This window comes from Acanthopagrus latus, chromosome 7, assembly GCF_904848185.1.
Source record: "Acanthopagrus latus isolate v.2019 chromosome 7, fAcaLat1.1, whole genome shotgun sequence".
Classification (NCBI taxonomy): domain Eukaryota; kingdom Metazoa; phylum Chordata; class Actinopteri; order Spariformes; family Sparidae; genus Acanthopagrus; species Acanthopagrus latus.
In genome coordinates, this window is record NC_051045.1 from 1,835,605 (window position 1) to 1,852,607 (window position 17,003).

Consider the following 17,003-nt stretch of genomic DNA (forward strand, 5'->3'; position numbering starts at 1 on the left):
CTTCTGTTTCCTATGCAAACGTGTTGATTTCCCTGCTTTTAAAAGTATTCAGTAAAAAACTAAATATATTCAGATATATCTTTAAATTATATTTAATCCCATCAGTGTGTTTCTTTGGCAAGATACCTGCAATTTTTTTCCCCTCACATTGATACTGAATTTTCCCTCTTGTAAATGTAATGATAAGATTAAAAATAATAATAATATTGTAATAATACAATACACTACATCAATAAAATGCTCAAAGAATAGAAAAGCTATGAAAACAATGAGCCTTTGTGCCCAATATAACATCTTTATGAACAGATTTATGATTTATGTGCTATAATTAAAAGGAAAGGGATAAAAAAAAAAAAAAAAAGGTTGAATTTATTGTCCTGAGGTCATGAATGTAGTGAACATTATTGCCAGAGAAATAATATCCTGGTCATTTTCTTTATGCTACGAGTAACATATTAGCTATAACATAAAGAGGGTTTCTAGGAAAGCCTGTTCTGCAAGGAATTACATTTAAAATCATGATTTTCTGTCATTGATGCAAATAAAGTATTTTAACTTGTTTTTCATTGTTGGCACACAGATACATTTTATATTTTATTCATTTCACTCAGGACCTACAGTGTGGCCTTACAGACAAATGTTACAATATACGACTGTCAGTCCTTTAAATGAATTGTTTTTATTTTTGAAACCTGTACCCTGACTGACACGGTGATTTAGAATCAGGTATTTAGATTATCATTTTCATTCAGTTGACCGCTCAGTTATATTTTACGTCAATCTTTTTTTTTTTACACATTAAGGTTTAAATGCTGCCGTGATTGTACCAATTAAAAACAAATGGCAGCTGTGGGACACAAATAAAATAAACAGCTCATCTTTTGGATCAGAATTCTTTTCTTTAATTGATCTTGTCAACAAGTAAAAAATGTCTCTCATTTTCAATTTGTCACTTGGATAAATATACAATATGCATTGACAACAGAGACAAAAAGAGTCAATAAAAAGCAAAATTGTATGTTTAAAGATTCATTTTCCAAAAATTGTATGTCCCTCATTAAAATAAATTTTTAAAAAACAGTACAGAAACTATGATCGTGGGCGAACGATCATGTTATGGTCACACAGTTAATGTGCATTAAAACTGTACAACCCAATTTAAAGCTCTTGACCACAAACTGTTATTAAAAAAATGTATGATACAATCATCAAAACAGATCACATAATTAGTATTTACAAACATTTAGTGTAAATTCCATCATTTTTGTGCATTGAACAATAATGTCTTCTACAAAATACAACTAAATAACAATAAAAATGACAGAAATCATTGTGTTAAAAAACACTTATTTGACATTAAATGATTCAAAATTAATTGACAAAGAAAAAATTACTTGTGTTCTTCTGTGTAAAAGTAAAAGTAAAACCTTACAGAGATCAGATCTGAGTTTTTCCAACTCATGTCACTTAACATTAACATTCACAGTTTCTCTGAAGTAAAACATGATACAGATGATCATTAAGCAGCATAAAGAGTCTTGAGGTGTTTGTGTCATTCCCAGCTGTTTGTAAAAGTGGCAGTGCACGTGAGCACAAACACATGTAATTCCATTCAATACAGTTCAATACATATACATACATCCAAATACATACATTTTCTGCCGTTTAAATGTAAATAAAGCTAAGATGAAACAAAATAGTGAGCTAAAAACCTTGTTTCCTCTCAAATAACTGAGTACTCAACATTCACACAACAGTTAGTTTTGGTAAAAGGAATAGAAGAGAAATTAAATGCTTGTACAAAATACATAAAGTTACAGTTGATGTTAATCTAATTGTGAAGTTCAACATGATTCAGACTTTGTAACTCCAAATATTAAAAAAATATTCCAATGTAACAGTGTCAATGTTTACATGCACACACTATTCTGGTGTTTGTGCTTATTCTGGAAAAGACGATATTCCAACTAAGCTGTTTACCTCTCAATAAACAATGCAAATTACACTCATATTCCCGTTTACATGCAGTTGTGCATTCTGTCCTGTTTTAGCACTATGGACGGATCGTGAGGAGGTAACTGTTGCATCATAAATGCAAACCCAAAAACCTGTTGATATCCAAACTTTTCATTAAGATTAAAAGTAGGCACATTTCTCCCTCCAACCAGAAATGTGGTTTCATCTCTTTATCAGAAAACACTACATTTGTAATAAAGCCCAGTTAGGATTATACAATGGAATATGTTGCTCAGACATCTTGTATCAAATTCTGAATGTGTCATATTTGGAATGACAGACTTAAAAACTGTATTTTTATCTGCAGCCATATGAACATATTGATCTATTAAAAAATGTTTAAAAATCTCCAAGACATTTTCCACAAAACAGCGCCGGAGGAAAATCAGCAGAATTTGATATTACATCATCATCCAGCACCATTTACACCAGCACAGACTCTCCTCCTGCAGTTTCTTGCACAGAATGAACCAGATGAAAGTCTAAAAAAGTAAAATAATATATTACCCTTCATGACACTCTGCATCTGCTTTTCAACTGGGAATTTCAACCTTCCAAACTGAAATGTGTTGCTGGTTTCTGGCCACTTTAGCACCACTGCCAGTCACTGAACCTTTGTCGGAAAAAAGGAAGTATTAACTTTAAACTCTTTTCCTCTTGTCACCTGTCTTTACTCTCCAACAGGCGCAGAGTTTCAGGAAGCAAAGCCAACAACCAGAGGACGCCAAAGTGACTGTTGTGCGCATAAATTTCATGTGTGACATGATGCAGATTTGTGTGGCAGGGATGCACAGTAGCCTGTCTGTGAGCTGGCTTTGTCAACGTAGGAGACTGCATAGATCCTTCATGCTCCATGTTGTTCTAATAAAGCACGTGTGCAGATATAAAGCAGTCTGTAGTACGCTGTAGAAAACATAATCAACTTCTCTTATCTCAGTTGCTGTTCTTCTGAAGAGGCAGGGGAGGGCGGAGAGGTGCAGCTGGTCATAGGAGGCAGCTCCTCACAGGTAAAATAGTCCTTGAGGGGAGCGAAGAGGTGACGGATGACCGGGACACTCCAGGCCTTCCCCAGAACCTTCTGTCTCTGCTGCCGGTTCATGTTCCTCACGTCGGTGTAATGTTTGGGGAAACCAAAGATTCTGGTGAAAGATAAGGGAGGAGGGACAAATACCTGTTAGGTGGGTGAAGGTGAAGTAAAGTGAAATAAATTCAGTGTTTCACTGTCTTGTTCCAGATTCTTATATGTGAATATTTGTTGGTTTCAAAAACAAAGACATCACCTTTCGTAATGAACATTTTCTGAGATTTTAGAGACCAATGATAAATCAATTAACCTAATGACAACAGACTTCCTGGCCACAGGAGATTGTGGCCAGATGTAAAATTAATTTCCTACTGACACACTTCAAGACAAGTATCATTATGCCTACCTCTCCAGCTCAGTGATCCAGAGGTTGTCCTCTTGGCCATTCTGGAGGACAGGCAGCACAGACACATTTTTGCCCTGCTTCAGAGAGTTTGGGTTGGTGGTGATCGTCCTCACCTTCGTGACCTGGAACCAAAACAACAACAACACAGTGCTGATTTTTCGTATCTTAATGAACATCGTAATTTGAAAAAAAGACACATTTATCATCTGAAATAGAGAGACTGTTAAAATCATTCAAATTAGACAAATAAAATTGCACCAGCAGGATCAATCACTGACCCTGGCTTCTCTTCCGATCTCTAAACATTCCTGGAGACTCAGCTTGTCATTCTGGGAGGCTGTGATGGGCCTGAAGGGAGACGAGCAGCAGACAAACTTTCTTAATATGACAATATAAAAAACAGAAGTTACAAAATGCTTTACAAAGATGAAGAAACAAGAAAGAGGGAAGTGAGAAAGACAAAGAACACAATACATAACAGCAAGAGGAAAGTGTACAAAACCACACGACAGAGATGTACAGTCCACAGAAAAACTACTTAGTTTATTGATAACACTACTGCTGGTGTTACGGCACAGTATTCTGTCACAAAACAGTCCTTCTACTAGATTTAACATGATGAACTGGATGATGTCTAACCTTCCCATCCCCGGGATGTTTCCCCAGAAGCTGCGAGCTCTGTGTGCAGGACTGACTTTGACTGCATCCACCAGCACCGGGTTGCACTGTCAAAGAATCAGAGAGATAAGTAAATCAAGATAAGTAAATAATAAATCTGTAAAACAACACATGACCATATAACAAGATATTATTATATTGTATGGAATATAAAATATAGATAAAATGTAGTATTCTACTATAACGTAAGAAAAATGGAGCACTCAGGATAAAAGCAAACAGAAGAGGATGTGGAACCTCGAGGAAGCGGCAGATGTTGACTTTGTCATGTGTGTTCATGAAGACCACGTTCTCGAACAGCCAGAAGAACGGCCTGGGGTCTTCTTCTTTGGGCTTCAGCAGCTGGAGGATGCGGTAGTACTCAAAGAACAGCCTGCCGGTGCCCTCTACTGGAGAGAAGCGTGAATTACAGCAAGAGGGTTTGGCATTTGAACGTGATTATTTACTGAATTAATACATGTTAAAATTGTATACAATCCATTTCTATAAAGCTGAAGTGTAAAACACAGTAACGTACCGTAGAGGCCTTTTCTCAAAGGGTTGACGATGGAGAGGTCATTACAGGGGCTGCCACCGATCAGCAGATCAAACGGACCCCACTGCTCGAGCTGCAGGATCAGAGAGGAACAAGCTGCTGGTTATATTTAGTGCGACACTCTGACAAAATAACACTAAAATAAAAACAAATCGATCAGATGGCACGGTCAGCCAAACGCACAATTTCAAACAGAGACTTGGTAGAATAAGAACATAAACATTAATAACTGTGTGCAAGTATGAGTGAACATACGTGCTCCTCTGTGATGAGGCGAGCGTCACCAACATGGTTGATCTTCGCATCATGGTTGATGACCGCCACAGCAATCGAATCCTCGCAGACCTCAGAGGCAACATACTTCTCTACTTTGAAGCCGAGCTCCTTCAGCACCAGGTAGCCTGAGAAAAAACACAAAACAAAACACATACAAGAGCTGTAAGCTTCTGACAGACATCAAATAGACAGATTATTGTACACAATGTGAACTTGATGAGTGAGACAATCAGAGCAGCTGTTCATCAAATTCTGAAACATCATCAGGTGAAGGGCCTCGTTTCACTTTAGATGAATGATGATGAAATCTATTTTAATGAACCTTTTTACTTACGGAGGTTTTCTCTAACGAGTCACAGCTGAGGACACTCTTGTGACCACGGATGAAAAAATAACAGTAAAAGCATCCACATCAAGACTCGCCCCGTGCGTGCCTTCACTCTTAAATGCTGCTTCAGGTAAAACTTTTAAAATAGATCATTACCGGTAAACGTGGTCCCGGTCTGCATGCTCACCTGTTGCTATGCCATCGAACAGCGACAGAACTCGGAGTGGTCTGCGCAGGTTGGCGGGGATGGACGGGTAAACACGATGTGGCTCCTACGAATAAAAAGGTCACAAGAACAACGTTAGCTGAGCTCGTCTGAATCCTCCTCAACTGAAACCTTCCTCATGACTTTAACTGCTTTTAATCTATGAGCGTTCATCTTGACTACACTATCAATAAATAATGGTCTGGATATATTCAAACTCAAGGTATATTCTTGGTTTGTCTTCACAGCCAAATTTAATGTGCTTTATTAACACTTTTCCATCTCAAAAATTCACCATGAAATCTTTTTTAATTAAAAATCAAAATGTATACGTAATTACTTATGTTAAAACCATCTGAATTCTGATTTCAGGACACAAAAACAAAAAGTGTCAAGCTTAGAGAAAAGCAAAAAATAAACATTCAGATACTAAGACCAGAATTCAGAAAATGAAATCCTGTGTTTAATAAAGCAAATGATCAGAGCTGGTCAATTAGCCAGTAAAGAAAATGTATCAACAAAAACATAATCTAATGAATCTTTTAAGCTGTTTTATAAAAAGAATAACTCTGCTGTTTCACTATTTTCTGAAACTTAATAAAATAAAATGATAATTTAAAAAAAAATGTTTACGTTTAAGATAAAAAAAAAAATACAAGTGAACACTTCTAACACTGTTTCTTATCACCAAGAATGTAAACTATGATCATGTCATCCTGTCATTACATAGTCAATAATTATTATTTAGACATGTAACATGTATAATACTTAAGTAAACTCTATTACATCAAAAATATTGTAATATTTGTAATATTTAGAGAGCAAATGATTTTGCACAGTTATGAAACAGTTCATATCCGTTGATCACTCACAAACGCCATGGCGCTGTCGTTGGCGAATAGCGCCTGAACACGAATGCTCCAGTCCTCTCTGGGAACCAGGGCGCCGTGAGGTCGATGAGGCTGACACATGAAGCAGATCCACGGTTCCACCAGCTTCAATGCATCAAACGTCCCCGGACCGACGAGGATGTTCAGACAGTCCCCACAGTAAGATCTGCACATGTAGAGGAAGAGGAGGACCAGGAGAAGAACGATTATTTAACAAAGATAAAAAAAACAAAAACTAAGCTCTCCTGGTTACTTTTGTTAGGACAGCCAGATTGAAGCGTAGAGGAGGAGACGGACAGACGGACCTGCAGCAGCTGTCTTTGCCACACAGTATGACCTCCATTCCATAGCAGCAGATGGTGCAGTAGGACTGGTATCCATCTTCATCGTAACGATACAGAGTTTCTGCAAAGTTGTTCTGCAGAGACACAGACAGCACAGCGCTGAATACTTTAACACACATTCACAGTTACTGTTGGTCACTTCTGGCTGTAAAATGAAGATGATGATTTCTTACTTTGCACTTCAGACAGAGGCTGCCTTTGAACAGAGGGTGGAAAATCTCAACGTTTTCAGTTCCACAACACAAACAGAAGCCTGCAGACAGATTACAGAGACAACAAGGAGGCAGATGAGACAAAGCAAGTGGAAGTTAAATCACATAGTTTAATTAACCGGTGTGCTTATTGTGTTTTACCAGAACAAATGTTAAATACTCAAACTTAAGAATCGCCTAAAAGCTTAATATGACATTCACTCGAATCTGGTTTCATAGTAAACAGCCACAAAATCAGCTCACAGATATCAAGTGGTAAACAATTAAAGGATCATTTTGAAAGTTTTTAGATAAATATTTTTGCATAGAAAGGGAACAGATTCAGAATCTAAATAACACTGACACATGAACAAACACTCACCTTCAATGTCCAGTTTCTCGTCCATGATGTTGCTGATGGTCTCCTCTGCAAGGACAAAAACACACAATAAGTCTAAAAAGTTCAAACTGATGCAGAATGTGTTTGTTTGCATGTGTACGCTTTAACGATTAGCTTCTGTTTGGTACCTCTGAGTTTCTGGTCCGGCTGGGTGTAGACGCTGGTCACCTTATTGTAAGATTTGGTGTAGGGCCTCCTCTTGTGTGGCACAAAGTCTGGTGACATGTCGTCATTGAATCCATCAATCAAGCTGCTCTTCTTCTTCTGAACCTTCCCTCCTTTCCACCCTCCCTTACTTTTCCCTTTTCCCCATCCTGATTTCCCTTTCTCCCATCCTCCTTCTGACTCATCCTTCTCTTCATCCCATCCTCCCTTCCCTTGTCTCCCCTTCTCTGCAGAATATCCTCCTCTGGATCCCTTCATGACCCCTTTCACATTTCCATCCCATGTAGTTTTTCCACCTCCACCTTTGTGGAAGGACCTCCCTGTGGAGTTGCACGTCAGTCTGTTCATGGAGACGGCCACGTCTGTCAGCTCAGAGCTGAAGACACTGCTCTTGCTGCTCATCGGGCTGGAGGAGCTGACAGACTTAGAGGAGTTGGGTTTCAGGAAGAGCTTTTTCTTTGCCTTTGGTTTGTCATGTGTAAAACCTGGACAGGAGACAATCACACTTGAGAAAATCAGGCATTTAACAGAACAGTAACTCTGAGTTTTAGGAGATGTATAATGTAGATGTATAACATATACATATTCGTTAGATCGTCTCCATTCTGACTTGTATCCATGTTGGCTTGTTTGGTCAATTATTATTTATATACTTTCAACAGTTTCCCTCTGAGAAAGTCTAATTTACTCAAATCTGATACATCAGACCTCGTTTGAGATACTATTCTGCAGTTGGTCACAAAAAAGTTCAAGATCTCTTCATAAAATTTACCACCTTGGTCAGACAGTTCTGACTGAATCTATTCAGGCTCTTAATCGGTTGTTCTTACCATTTTTGTTATCCGATGGTTTGAGTGCGTTTGGCCCGTTGGGCTGGAAGCCTTCAAAGGCCCAGTTTAATAGTCGTTTCAGAAGGTCGTCTCTGTCCTCCAGAGATGCAGAAAACTGCTTCTCACACCGTACAGCTGCCTCCTGATAGACACAAATATGAAACAGAATATGCATCACATGTAGCCGCTTTCCAAGTTCAGGTACAGGTAATACGTGAGTCCTGTGTGTGTGAGAAATCACACAGACCTGCAGGGACAGGAAGATGGCTTCTCGGTAGGTCACAAGGATGGCGAAGGATTTGGAACAGAAGTGTTCGGTGAAGGCAGCAAATGGTTTCAGGGCTTTCAAACTGACCTGAAAATTAATATTTATTAGTAACGTAAACATGAACGCAATGTGTGGAAGTTGGTTCAATCGCAAAATCAACGAGCAACATGATATTCCACATCAAAAAAATGACACAACGATAAAATGACAGTGAAACAATCATTAAAAGGCAGCTGAGAAAAATGATTTTGTTCTGTGTCAGAAAAATGTTTGAGATTTAATTATTTACATACATTATTCACAGTCAGTGTAGTGATTGTTGGCTGGGGACTTGTGCAGAACCTGTGCACTCAGCTGGTACCACACAGAAGGATCTTGTTGTAGAAAATGTGGTTTTGTTACTGTGCTGTCTGTCAGTATGTATGTGAAGCATGATATGTGCAATATCAACTCTGACTGCATGAAGTTTAACCTCTGCACCCTCGTTCATCTCACCTGAGAGGACACTCTCTGGCCGTACCACTCCACCATCCTCTTCTCTGGAAATGTATCCTCTCCACTGCAGGGTACGATGATGCCCGGCCATGGAGAGAAGCCCTCCACCTGACCCCAGACCAGCTCCCCAGGTGCACCCTACACAATACGCGATATTAAAAAAGCACAAATACTGACAGTTTCAGACAAAGCATAAGACTTGTCGCCTTTTAGTTCCAGTCCGATTCTTCATCAGTTTCGGTTCACATTTTTAAGAACAACCGCAGTAAACATGGACTGACAGGTGACTCATTCACTGGACAGTTTTAAAAGATGTCAGGGGAAATCTGATTCCTGTGACTGGTCATGCAGCACATTCATTTTCTTTGGTGAGACCAGTGTAAATTAACTCCATACAGGTAAATACACCAGAGTTCATTTGAATGGTAGTAACTGACGAAACACGTGTAGGTTTGATTTATAATTCATGCATTTTCAAACATAATTAACTGCACTAAATTTGCTAACACTGCTGCTAAATGGCTACACTGAGAATAAATCATTACTTTCATAAAATAATAAACTGTGTGTAGATAGTAGATTAGACTACTAGTACGAAAAATAAGTGATTTTAACGCTATGATAATCTCAATAATCTTAAAGGACACTTTACCAGCAGTGCTGTGGAGGGTGTTCTGTTCACTGATTCTGTGCAAGTATCTTCATCACTGCTCACGATGTACACAGACTCTGCTGGTGGAGGACTTTGACCTGCAAGACAAAGACGAGCTTTGCATTTAAAGAACCGGACTGTCACTGTGAGCCCATATATTATATCTAAAATTTTTACTGGACTGTTAACAATATAACACATTTCTTACATTCTGAGTTGATAAATCTGTTGTTCCGAGAAATTTGTGGTATCTGGTCGTCATCCAGCACATCTGATAAAAAAACAGAACACAGTCACATTGTTTATTACCATCAAACATATTTAGAGTTGCTGTTGGCATCACAATAGATTTGACAGAAGTGAAACTTCTGTTGATGAAACTTGTTATATACATATTTAACTACAGTCCCACAGTGCACACTTGACAGTCTTGCCTGAGGAATGTTCTGTGGGGTCCGATTCATCCACATCTTCACTATTGTCTGTGGAAGTGTCTTCATCCTCCTCTTCACTCATATTGTCATCATTAACTGCCTGGACAGGTAGTGTCCTTCTCCGCATGCGGGGTCTTCCTGTCCACCTGCCTGGTTGAAGTGTAGCTCTGGAGGTTTGAGCCTTGATGCTGCTGAATGCCTTGAGACACACACACACATACAGTCACTACAGCAAGTTGCCTCATATAGTTGAAACTTGAGATCTTGTGAGGTGCTGCACTTCATAATATCCTGTAGCGCGTGCAGGTTTAAGATTAGAGACAAGAACATCTGTAAAAATGGTCCTAAAATGTGAGATGCAACCAGAATTCCCAGTTAGGGTGTTAAAAGTCCTATACAGTGAGTCCAGCCTTAGTTAGAAGGCATCTGGACCCTGACCTGGTTTGTAAAAAGAGAGTCAACCTCCTGAAAAAGGCTTAAATTGTAACACTTACCGTAGAAAACACCTGTTTACTGCACAGGGAGCTCGGCAGGGCCAGAAGGGTGACGAGGAGTCTATACAGAAGACAGTTTGGTCTAATTCCACACAACACCTGTGCAGAAAACACAAGATACTCTACATGGGGTCAAGTGCTTTTACCACTGTTAAAACATTATAACATTGGGATGGATTCAAATTCAAGGTCAGAGATTAGTTAAGTACATGTCTGACATGTGATCAGATTAAGTGGTTGGACAGAAAAGGGGATTTTTCCTGTTCATCAGCTACTAATTGATTCAGTGGACTTGGTTTACCTTTGCCCAGCAGGGCCCTTCTTCTGTTCCTCTGGTCAGTTCCTCTTTTACAATGTTAACGACAGTGAGGTAGTCAGATGCAAGTTGATTTATTTCTGAAGACCCAGTGTCACACAGACCCAACTGAAGCCCCAACTCGGACAGCAGGTGTGTGGAACGAGGACCCTGAAGGAAAACAAAGACATCATGAGCAGCAATACACAGGCGGGAATATCAGATCAAGTAGAGCTGCAATCATTTGTCAAGCTAAAATGTCCAGCATTTGTTGGATAGAGCCTCTTAAAATTTCAAGATTTGCTAGTTTTTTGCTACTGATGATCATAATTGAATTGAAGAATCTTTGGATTTTTTAAATATTTGCCTTTGCAGAATCTCAAATTCTACTAAATCCCTCTCTGCGTGAATGTAAAAAAAAACCCTCTTACATCAATGTTTTCAGGATGTTTCAGGACTTCGTTGATATTCTTCAGGGCCATGTCTCCCAGCTGATGAGGAATACATTCCACTAAACTCTGCAGTGCTGCTTTATAGAAATCTGCTGCATAGTTCATGAAGCGGCTCCTCTCATGTTCTCCCAGATCAATGACAGCGGTGGCCCACAAGAAATCTTTCGCACGGGGGCCTACATCCACCTCCTTTTTGGGGAGCAGCTCATTCTTGTTGCGGAGGACCTGAAGGTCCCGCTTCCTGAGAAAGCTCTCAATGACGGAGGGCCGGAGGCGACTGGCTGCGTAGGAGCGAACCAGCTCAGAGGTGAGCTGGAGCTCTGCGGCCACGTCCATCGAGCCGTGCTGCTGCAGTTCTTGGAGAGCTCGAAGGGGCTCCAGAGCGTGGGAGAGAAACAGGAAGTACAGCTTGACTTTATGATCCATCAGCTGGTTTCTGATCCGGTGAGCAGCCTCTGCTGGCATCAGTGATTTAAAATATTCTGCTAAATCCCTCCAGCAGCTCACCATCTTCTGCACCGTCCTGATGATAAATGGACACTGTGCAGAAAGAGGCTGGGCTGGATTAAAGGACTCAGCATCAGCAAATAGCTCTTTCAGATTGTCATTGACGGAGGAGCAGATGGAGTAGTGTTGGTGGATGTCGCCAATAAGGTTGCTCACGCAATGATGAAAGGTGGGCAAGAGTCCAGCCTTGCAGGTTCTTTCTGCAATCCCAGGGAGGCCGCAGAGAGACACCAACCTGGGGCTGAAGGCTTGGAGCTGGGACGCAAACACCTGACTCACCGCAGGGTGTGGTGCGTTGCAGTAAAACGTGGCGAGGTTGGACAGAGTAATGCCTAATCCCTTTAACATACTGATCAAGAGGCGTGCATCAGCATCTGCATCACGTGTGTGTGAGGTAGTGTTTGCGGCGGTTTGTGGATGAAAAGTATCGACACTCATCTGCAGAGTTTGCAGCAGCCTCACCACGCTGATCCCTGAGCTCTGGTCAAAGTAGCCAATCAGGACAACACTTGTGCTCTTTCCTTCCCCCAGCTCTACACCCACATACAAGTAGAGGCAGTATGGCGTTCGACGGCAAGCCTGAACGATGTCTTTGGGGTGGACTGGACTCAAGCCGGGAGGAACTGAAAGGCCAGAAACTAGTTCGTCCTGAGTGCTGTCCACACTATCACCACAGTATCTTCTGATGAAGGGCAATAAAGTCTCACCGCTGTGGGAACTACTCTCTTGAATTTCGTTCTCCACTGCTGCTTCTGCTGGCTCCACCCTCTTTATTACCTGTGCCGCTACAGGCTCTTCCATCACTGTTATCTCCATTATCTCTATTTTCTGCTCCATCTTCACTTCCACCACATCATCTTCATCATCAGATATAAGAACAATGTCATCCGCTTTCCTGTTCACTTTCTCCAAGGCTGGTTCTTGTCTTGGTACTTCCACTGTGCCGCCCTCCATCTTCACAATAATCTCCAGTTTCTGATGAGAATCTGTAATGAAAATAAAAACACATTCACTGCGTTGTAGATACTTAACACATAATAAAGTGACATAATAAAAGCTTTTTTGGCATTTAAACATGGGCCTGCTGCATCATATAAATGTTTCTTATGATCTTTATCAGACATTAAAAGACTCTTGTAGAAAGAGTCATAATGCTGACAAGATGTGTTTGTTTTGGTTTTATTCAGGTACCTCAGTAATCCTGTTTACTAATATAGTTTCTATCATGTGTTAACAAGGTTTCATATTTCTCTTAAAAGCACACCTAAAACAAATGGTTCTGTCTTAACCTAACAGTCTTGGTGCTATGTGAGTCTTACAAATAAACAATGTTAGTTATGTAGAATATCTTTGCAGCCGCTATGTGATTTGTCTGCTGATGCACACTGCTCTCACCTGAGTCAGGAACCATACTCTGTCCATCTCTGGCCTCAAACGCATGGTACTCCCTGCCAGTGTTGTTCTTATCAAAGAAAAGTTTAAACCACTGCAGGAAGGTCAGAGCCACAATTGAGTTCTTCTTGATCAGCGCCTCAGTGGGGATGTACTGAAGACAGAAAAGAGGTGGATTTAAGTCTCAAACTTAACTTTAAAATAAATATACTTCTAAAATATGACATGAAATCGTGATTTACTGGTCCATCACTACTTTTGTTACAATACTCACTCGGACAACTCCAACTGTTCTGAATGCAGCTTGTAGTAAGCTGTAGTTGTGGATGGAGTCCACCATATTACTGCTTTGGAACCGGACCCTGGAAAGGTCCAGGGAACCAGGAAACAGGCAGTCCATCAGCTGGCAATAAGCTGCACCTGGATATTCATACAAAAGCAATCAATAAAAGGAACTGGAGACATATGGTTCAATATTTCAGGGTATATGAAACAGAAATGGGACAGATAAACCAAGACAATTGCAGGGTATTTAGTGGCATGTGATACCACAACCTTTCCCGAGCTTGTGTTAATCTCATCTGTTCTATATTTATGTCTTTGTCTCAAAGGAAATTAATTTTACATGGCATTGTCCAAACTCAAGAGACTGATGAGATCAGACACCAAACACTCGCATGAAAATCCAGTATTGACATACACAAAACATGTAATATAAGAGCATAACACCATGATTGTTGACCTACCTGTGCATACTTGCTCAATCTTGGTAAAGCCAGTCTGTAAAGTTTCATTGAGCCATGCCAGCAGCTCATAATGGTTCACATTTATTGAAGTCACAGTTACATTCTTTGCCACATTCTGTGCCATCTCCAAAAGGGAAGGACCTGCACAAACATCACATACGTATATCGTCAATACAAGACACAGAGAATCCTACAAACAGATCTATTACTAAACAAAGCAATAAGTGTGTGAGAAAGTCACACACAAGTGGGTTACATTGTGTATTTAAAATAATTTGACTTCCCAGGATGTGGTCATGACTTCTGACACTTAATAACAGCACTGAAATCAACACTAGCCATGAATCACTGACCCACAACAAACAGCTCTACTCACATTTCAAAGCCTTGAATCAAACTTTCATTTCTTTCCTTCCAGAAGACTTGTAACATTAACATGGGGGCATGGACATGTTTGAGGATTGTCTGGTTCCTTCTGCACATGCTCACAGAGACGACCACTTTTCCCGCAAAAATGCTGCATTCAAGAATTGCCAATAGTGCCGTTCATCTCAGCTCCAATTGGATGACGAGCAAGTTTCTACCAACGAACTTGCATTGAGGCAATGTTCTCACATTTATTTCACCTCCTTTAGAAGGTTTAGAGGGTAAAATAAACAACAAAGTAATCAATTTCGGTTCACAGCCTTTTAAAATTATCATAATAGTAGCTACTGCTTGTTATTTATGGTTGACACTGGAATGCTAGCCATGCTTAAAAACACAACACCAGTCGTCAAAATAAGTATTTAACAGCTGAACAATGTTGTACACTTGCAAACTGCGTTTTAAACTTTTAATCAAAAAAGTTAATTTAAACGTTTTTACTTTGCGATGAACGTTTTTAACTGTCAGTGCGGACTTGAATACAACCATAAAACGTGTTCCAGTCTCTAAACCAATCAGATTAGAGCGGGTACCGTCCTGGCCAATAGAATCAATGGAATCAGCAGCGATTGCGCGAGACCACAGGGTGTTTCCGGTGACTGATACAGGATCAGAGAAAACACAAGAGTCACGTTGATGAGAAACGCAAGAACCGAGCTCAGATCAGCTGTTTACAGCAAGTTCTGCAAGCTCGACAGAACAAATAAAAACATGCACGTAAGGAGAAGCCATGATGGGACGTTTTAATGGAGGGAACTCCAAACTAATCCAAACACCAGCACAAGCACCGAACAACTGGTTCTAATTTATAATCGCCGAGCATATGCTAACGTAGAAGTGCACTGTGACATAACGTGCACAAATTAACTTTGAATAAATGATCAAAACTCAGTTTTCGATCATATGTCAAAAACGGGTTATCGATCAAAAACTGTTCGCTGTAACTTAATCTACGTAACTGTCCGATTCAGTGCGCAACAAGAGACGAAGCTAACGTTTTTATAAAACTCAACATAAACTTTAGTCAGCCGCAGACAACAGCTAGCTAACTTGTACCCTGCGATTTAGCTAACTTGATTTATTTAGAAAACTGGTTTTAAAGTTTGTTTTGAACAAAGTGAGAACATTAGCCGGTGCGGCTACATAACGCAAGCTACAACGTGAGCTAACGCTAACAACACTACGACGTAAGTTACGCCACGTTGGAGAACAATGACCTAAGCTAAAGCGCGACTTAACTGACGCCATGTTGCGCTAACAAACTCCTGAAACAGCGCCGGTTTAATTTACGTGTAAATGTATAAACGTTTGACAAATAAAGTCGGAATGCGGCTGACAAACATGTACTCACCCTCTCTGTTCTGGTTCCTTGCGAGCCGGGTATCGAAAACCCACCACCCCCCGTCCCGCCTCCGATACAGCCCGCTAACGTTACCGCTCCGCTAGTTCACTGTCTAACAAAGTGCTACTACCGGCAAATTTCTTTTGCGTAAACGGCTCTACGTAATACGAAATTACGTCATAACGTGATGGTGATCAAACGTAAATCACGTAACAACTAACGTTTTTCGCGTGACTTCGCTAACCGGTAGTGTGAACAGGGTTGCCACCTTGTGGAATTTGTGGAAAAAAGACGTTTTGCCGGCTGACAGACTAACACTGCCATTCACAGTCATGCTGCTAGCCTGGATAAAATAAGATAAAAGGTATTTTTTTTTATCAACACTGTTTGTTAATGTTTAAAAAATGTACTAATGGCTAATATGAACAAACACATGTCAATGTTGGTATTGGCCTCAAAAGTCTAGTTTGGGTCAGGCTAGAATCAGAAGAATTTAAACAACATTTCCAAAATTTGTTGTTTACATCGGCAGTTTATTCTCAACCATCCCTGCTCCTGTTTGTGTCCTTCAGTTGCCCCAAACAGAAAGTGGGCTTTGGCTAAGAGAACCTGTTGGGAATGGCTTCGTCAGTAAAGTCACGCCTCATTTTATGGCCAGTCAGATGGTTCTCCCCAGAGCAACAGGCCCAGTTAATATCAGATCTTTCTCTAGAAAGCTGCATCAACTGGACTGGACAGCAAACATGGACGCTGTACACAGGAAAGGACAGAGCCGTCTGTACTTCCTGAGAAGGCTGGGGTCCTTCAACATATGCAAAAAACTGCTGCAGATGTTTTACCAGTCTGTGGTGGCCAGCGTCCTCTTCTACGCTGTGGTTTGCTGGGGAGGAAGCAGCAAGAAGAGGGACGCTGCCCGACTGGACAGACTGGTGAGGAGAGCTGGCTCAGTGGTGGGCACAGAGCTGGACTCTCTGGTGACTGTGGCAGAGAGAAGGACCCTGGACAAACTGCTGTCCATACTGGACAACACCCACCACCCTCTGCACAACACCTTCAGCAGGCAGAGGAGTGTGTTCAGTGGCAGACTGCTGTCTCAATCCTGCTCCACCAACAGACACAATAACTCTTTCGTCCCCCTGGCCATCAGGCTGTACAACAGCTCACAGTGATGTCAGGAAGCACAATAGACAATGGACAAATGCACTCAAATGC

General features: G+C 40.6%; 1 protein-coding gene across 3 annotated transcripts; it reads right to left on the reverse strand.

Moving 5' to 3' along the window:
- Positions 1-877: 877 nt before the first annotated feature.
- Positions 878-15,994, reverse strand: LOC119023197. Of its 3 annotated transcripts, none has more exons than XM_037104942.1 (26): positions 15,801-15,994; positions 14,024-14,164; positions 13,552-13,697; positions 13,281-13,431; positions 11,358-12,871; positions 10,933-11,097; positions 10,632-10,730; positions 10,138-10,336; positions 9,912-9,974; positions 9,704-9,801; positions 9,052-9,189; positions 8,536-8,643; positions 8,289-8,430; positions 7,422-7,943; positions 7,276-7,320; positions 6,876-6,955; positions 6,664-6,776; positions 6,341-6,524; positions 5,451-5,535; positions 4,915-5,060; positions 4,642-4,732; positions 4,362-4,513; positions 4,086-4,171; positions 3,725-3,794; positions 3,447-3,568; positions 878-3,155 (listed from the first exon to the last, which is right to left on the reverse strand). In XM_037104942.1, the coding sequence occupies exons 2-26, from the start codon at positions 14,145-14,147 to the stop codon at positions 2,945-2,947; spliced, it is 4,854 nt and encodes a 1,617-aa protein (XP_036960837.1). In that variant the 5' UTR covers positions 14,148-14,164; positions 15,801-15,994; the 3' UTR covers positions 878-2,944. The 3 variants fall into 3 exon arrangements, with proteins under 3 accessions (XP_036960837.1, XP_036960839.1, XP_036960838.1); XM_037104944.1 differs by having other exon boundaries at positions 4,362-4,510; positions 15,801-15,992; XM_037104943.1 differs by lacking the exon at positions 15,801-15,994 and adding an exon at positions 14,400-14,535.
- Between the last annotated feature and the right edge of the window lie 1,009 nt (positions 15,995-17,003).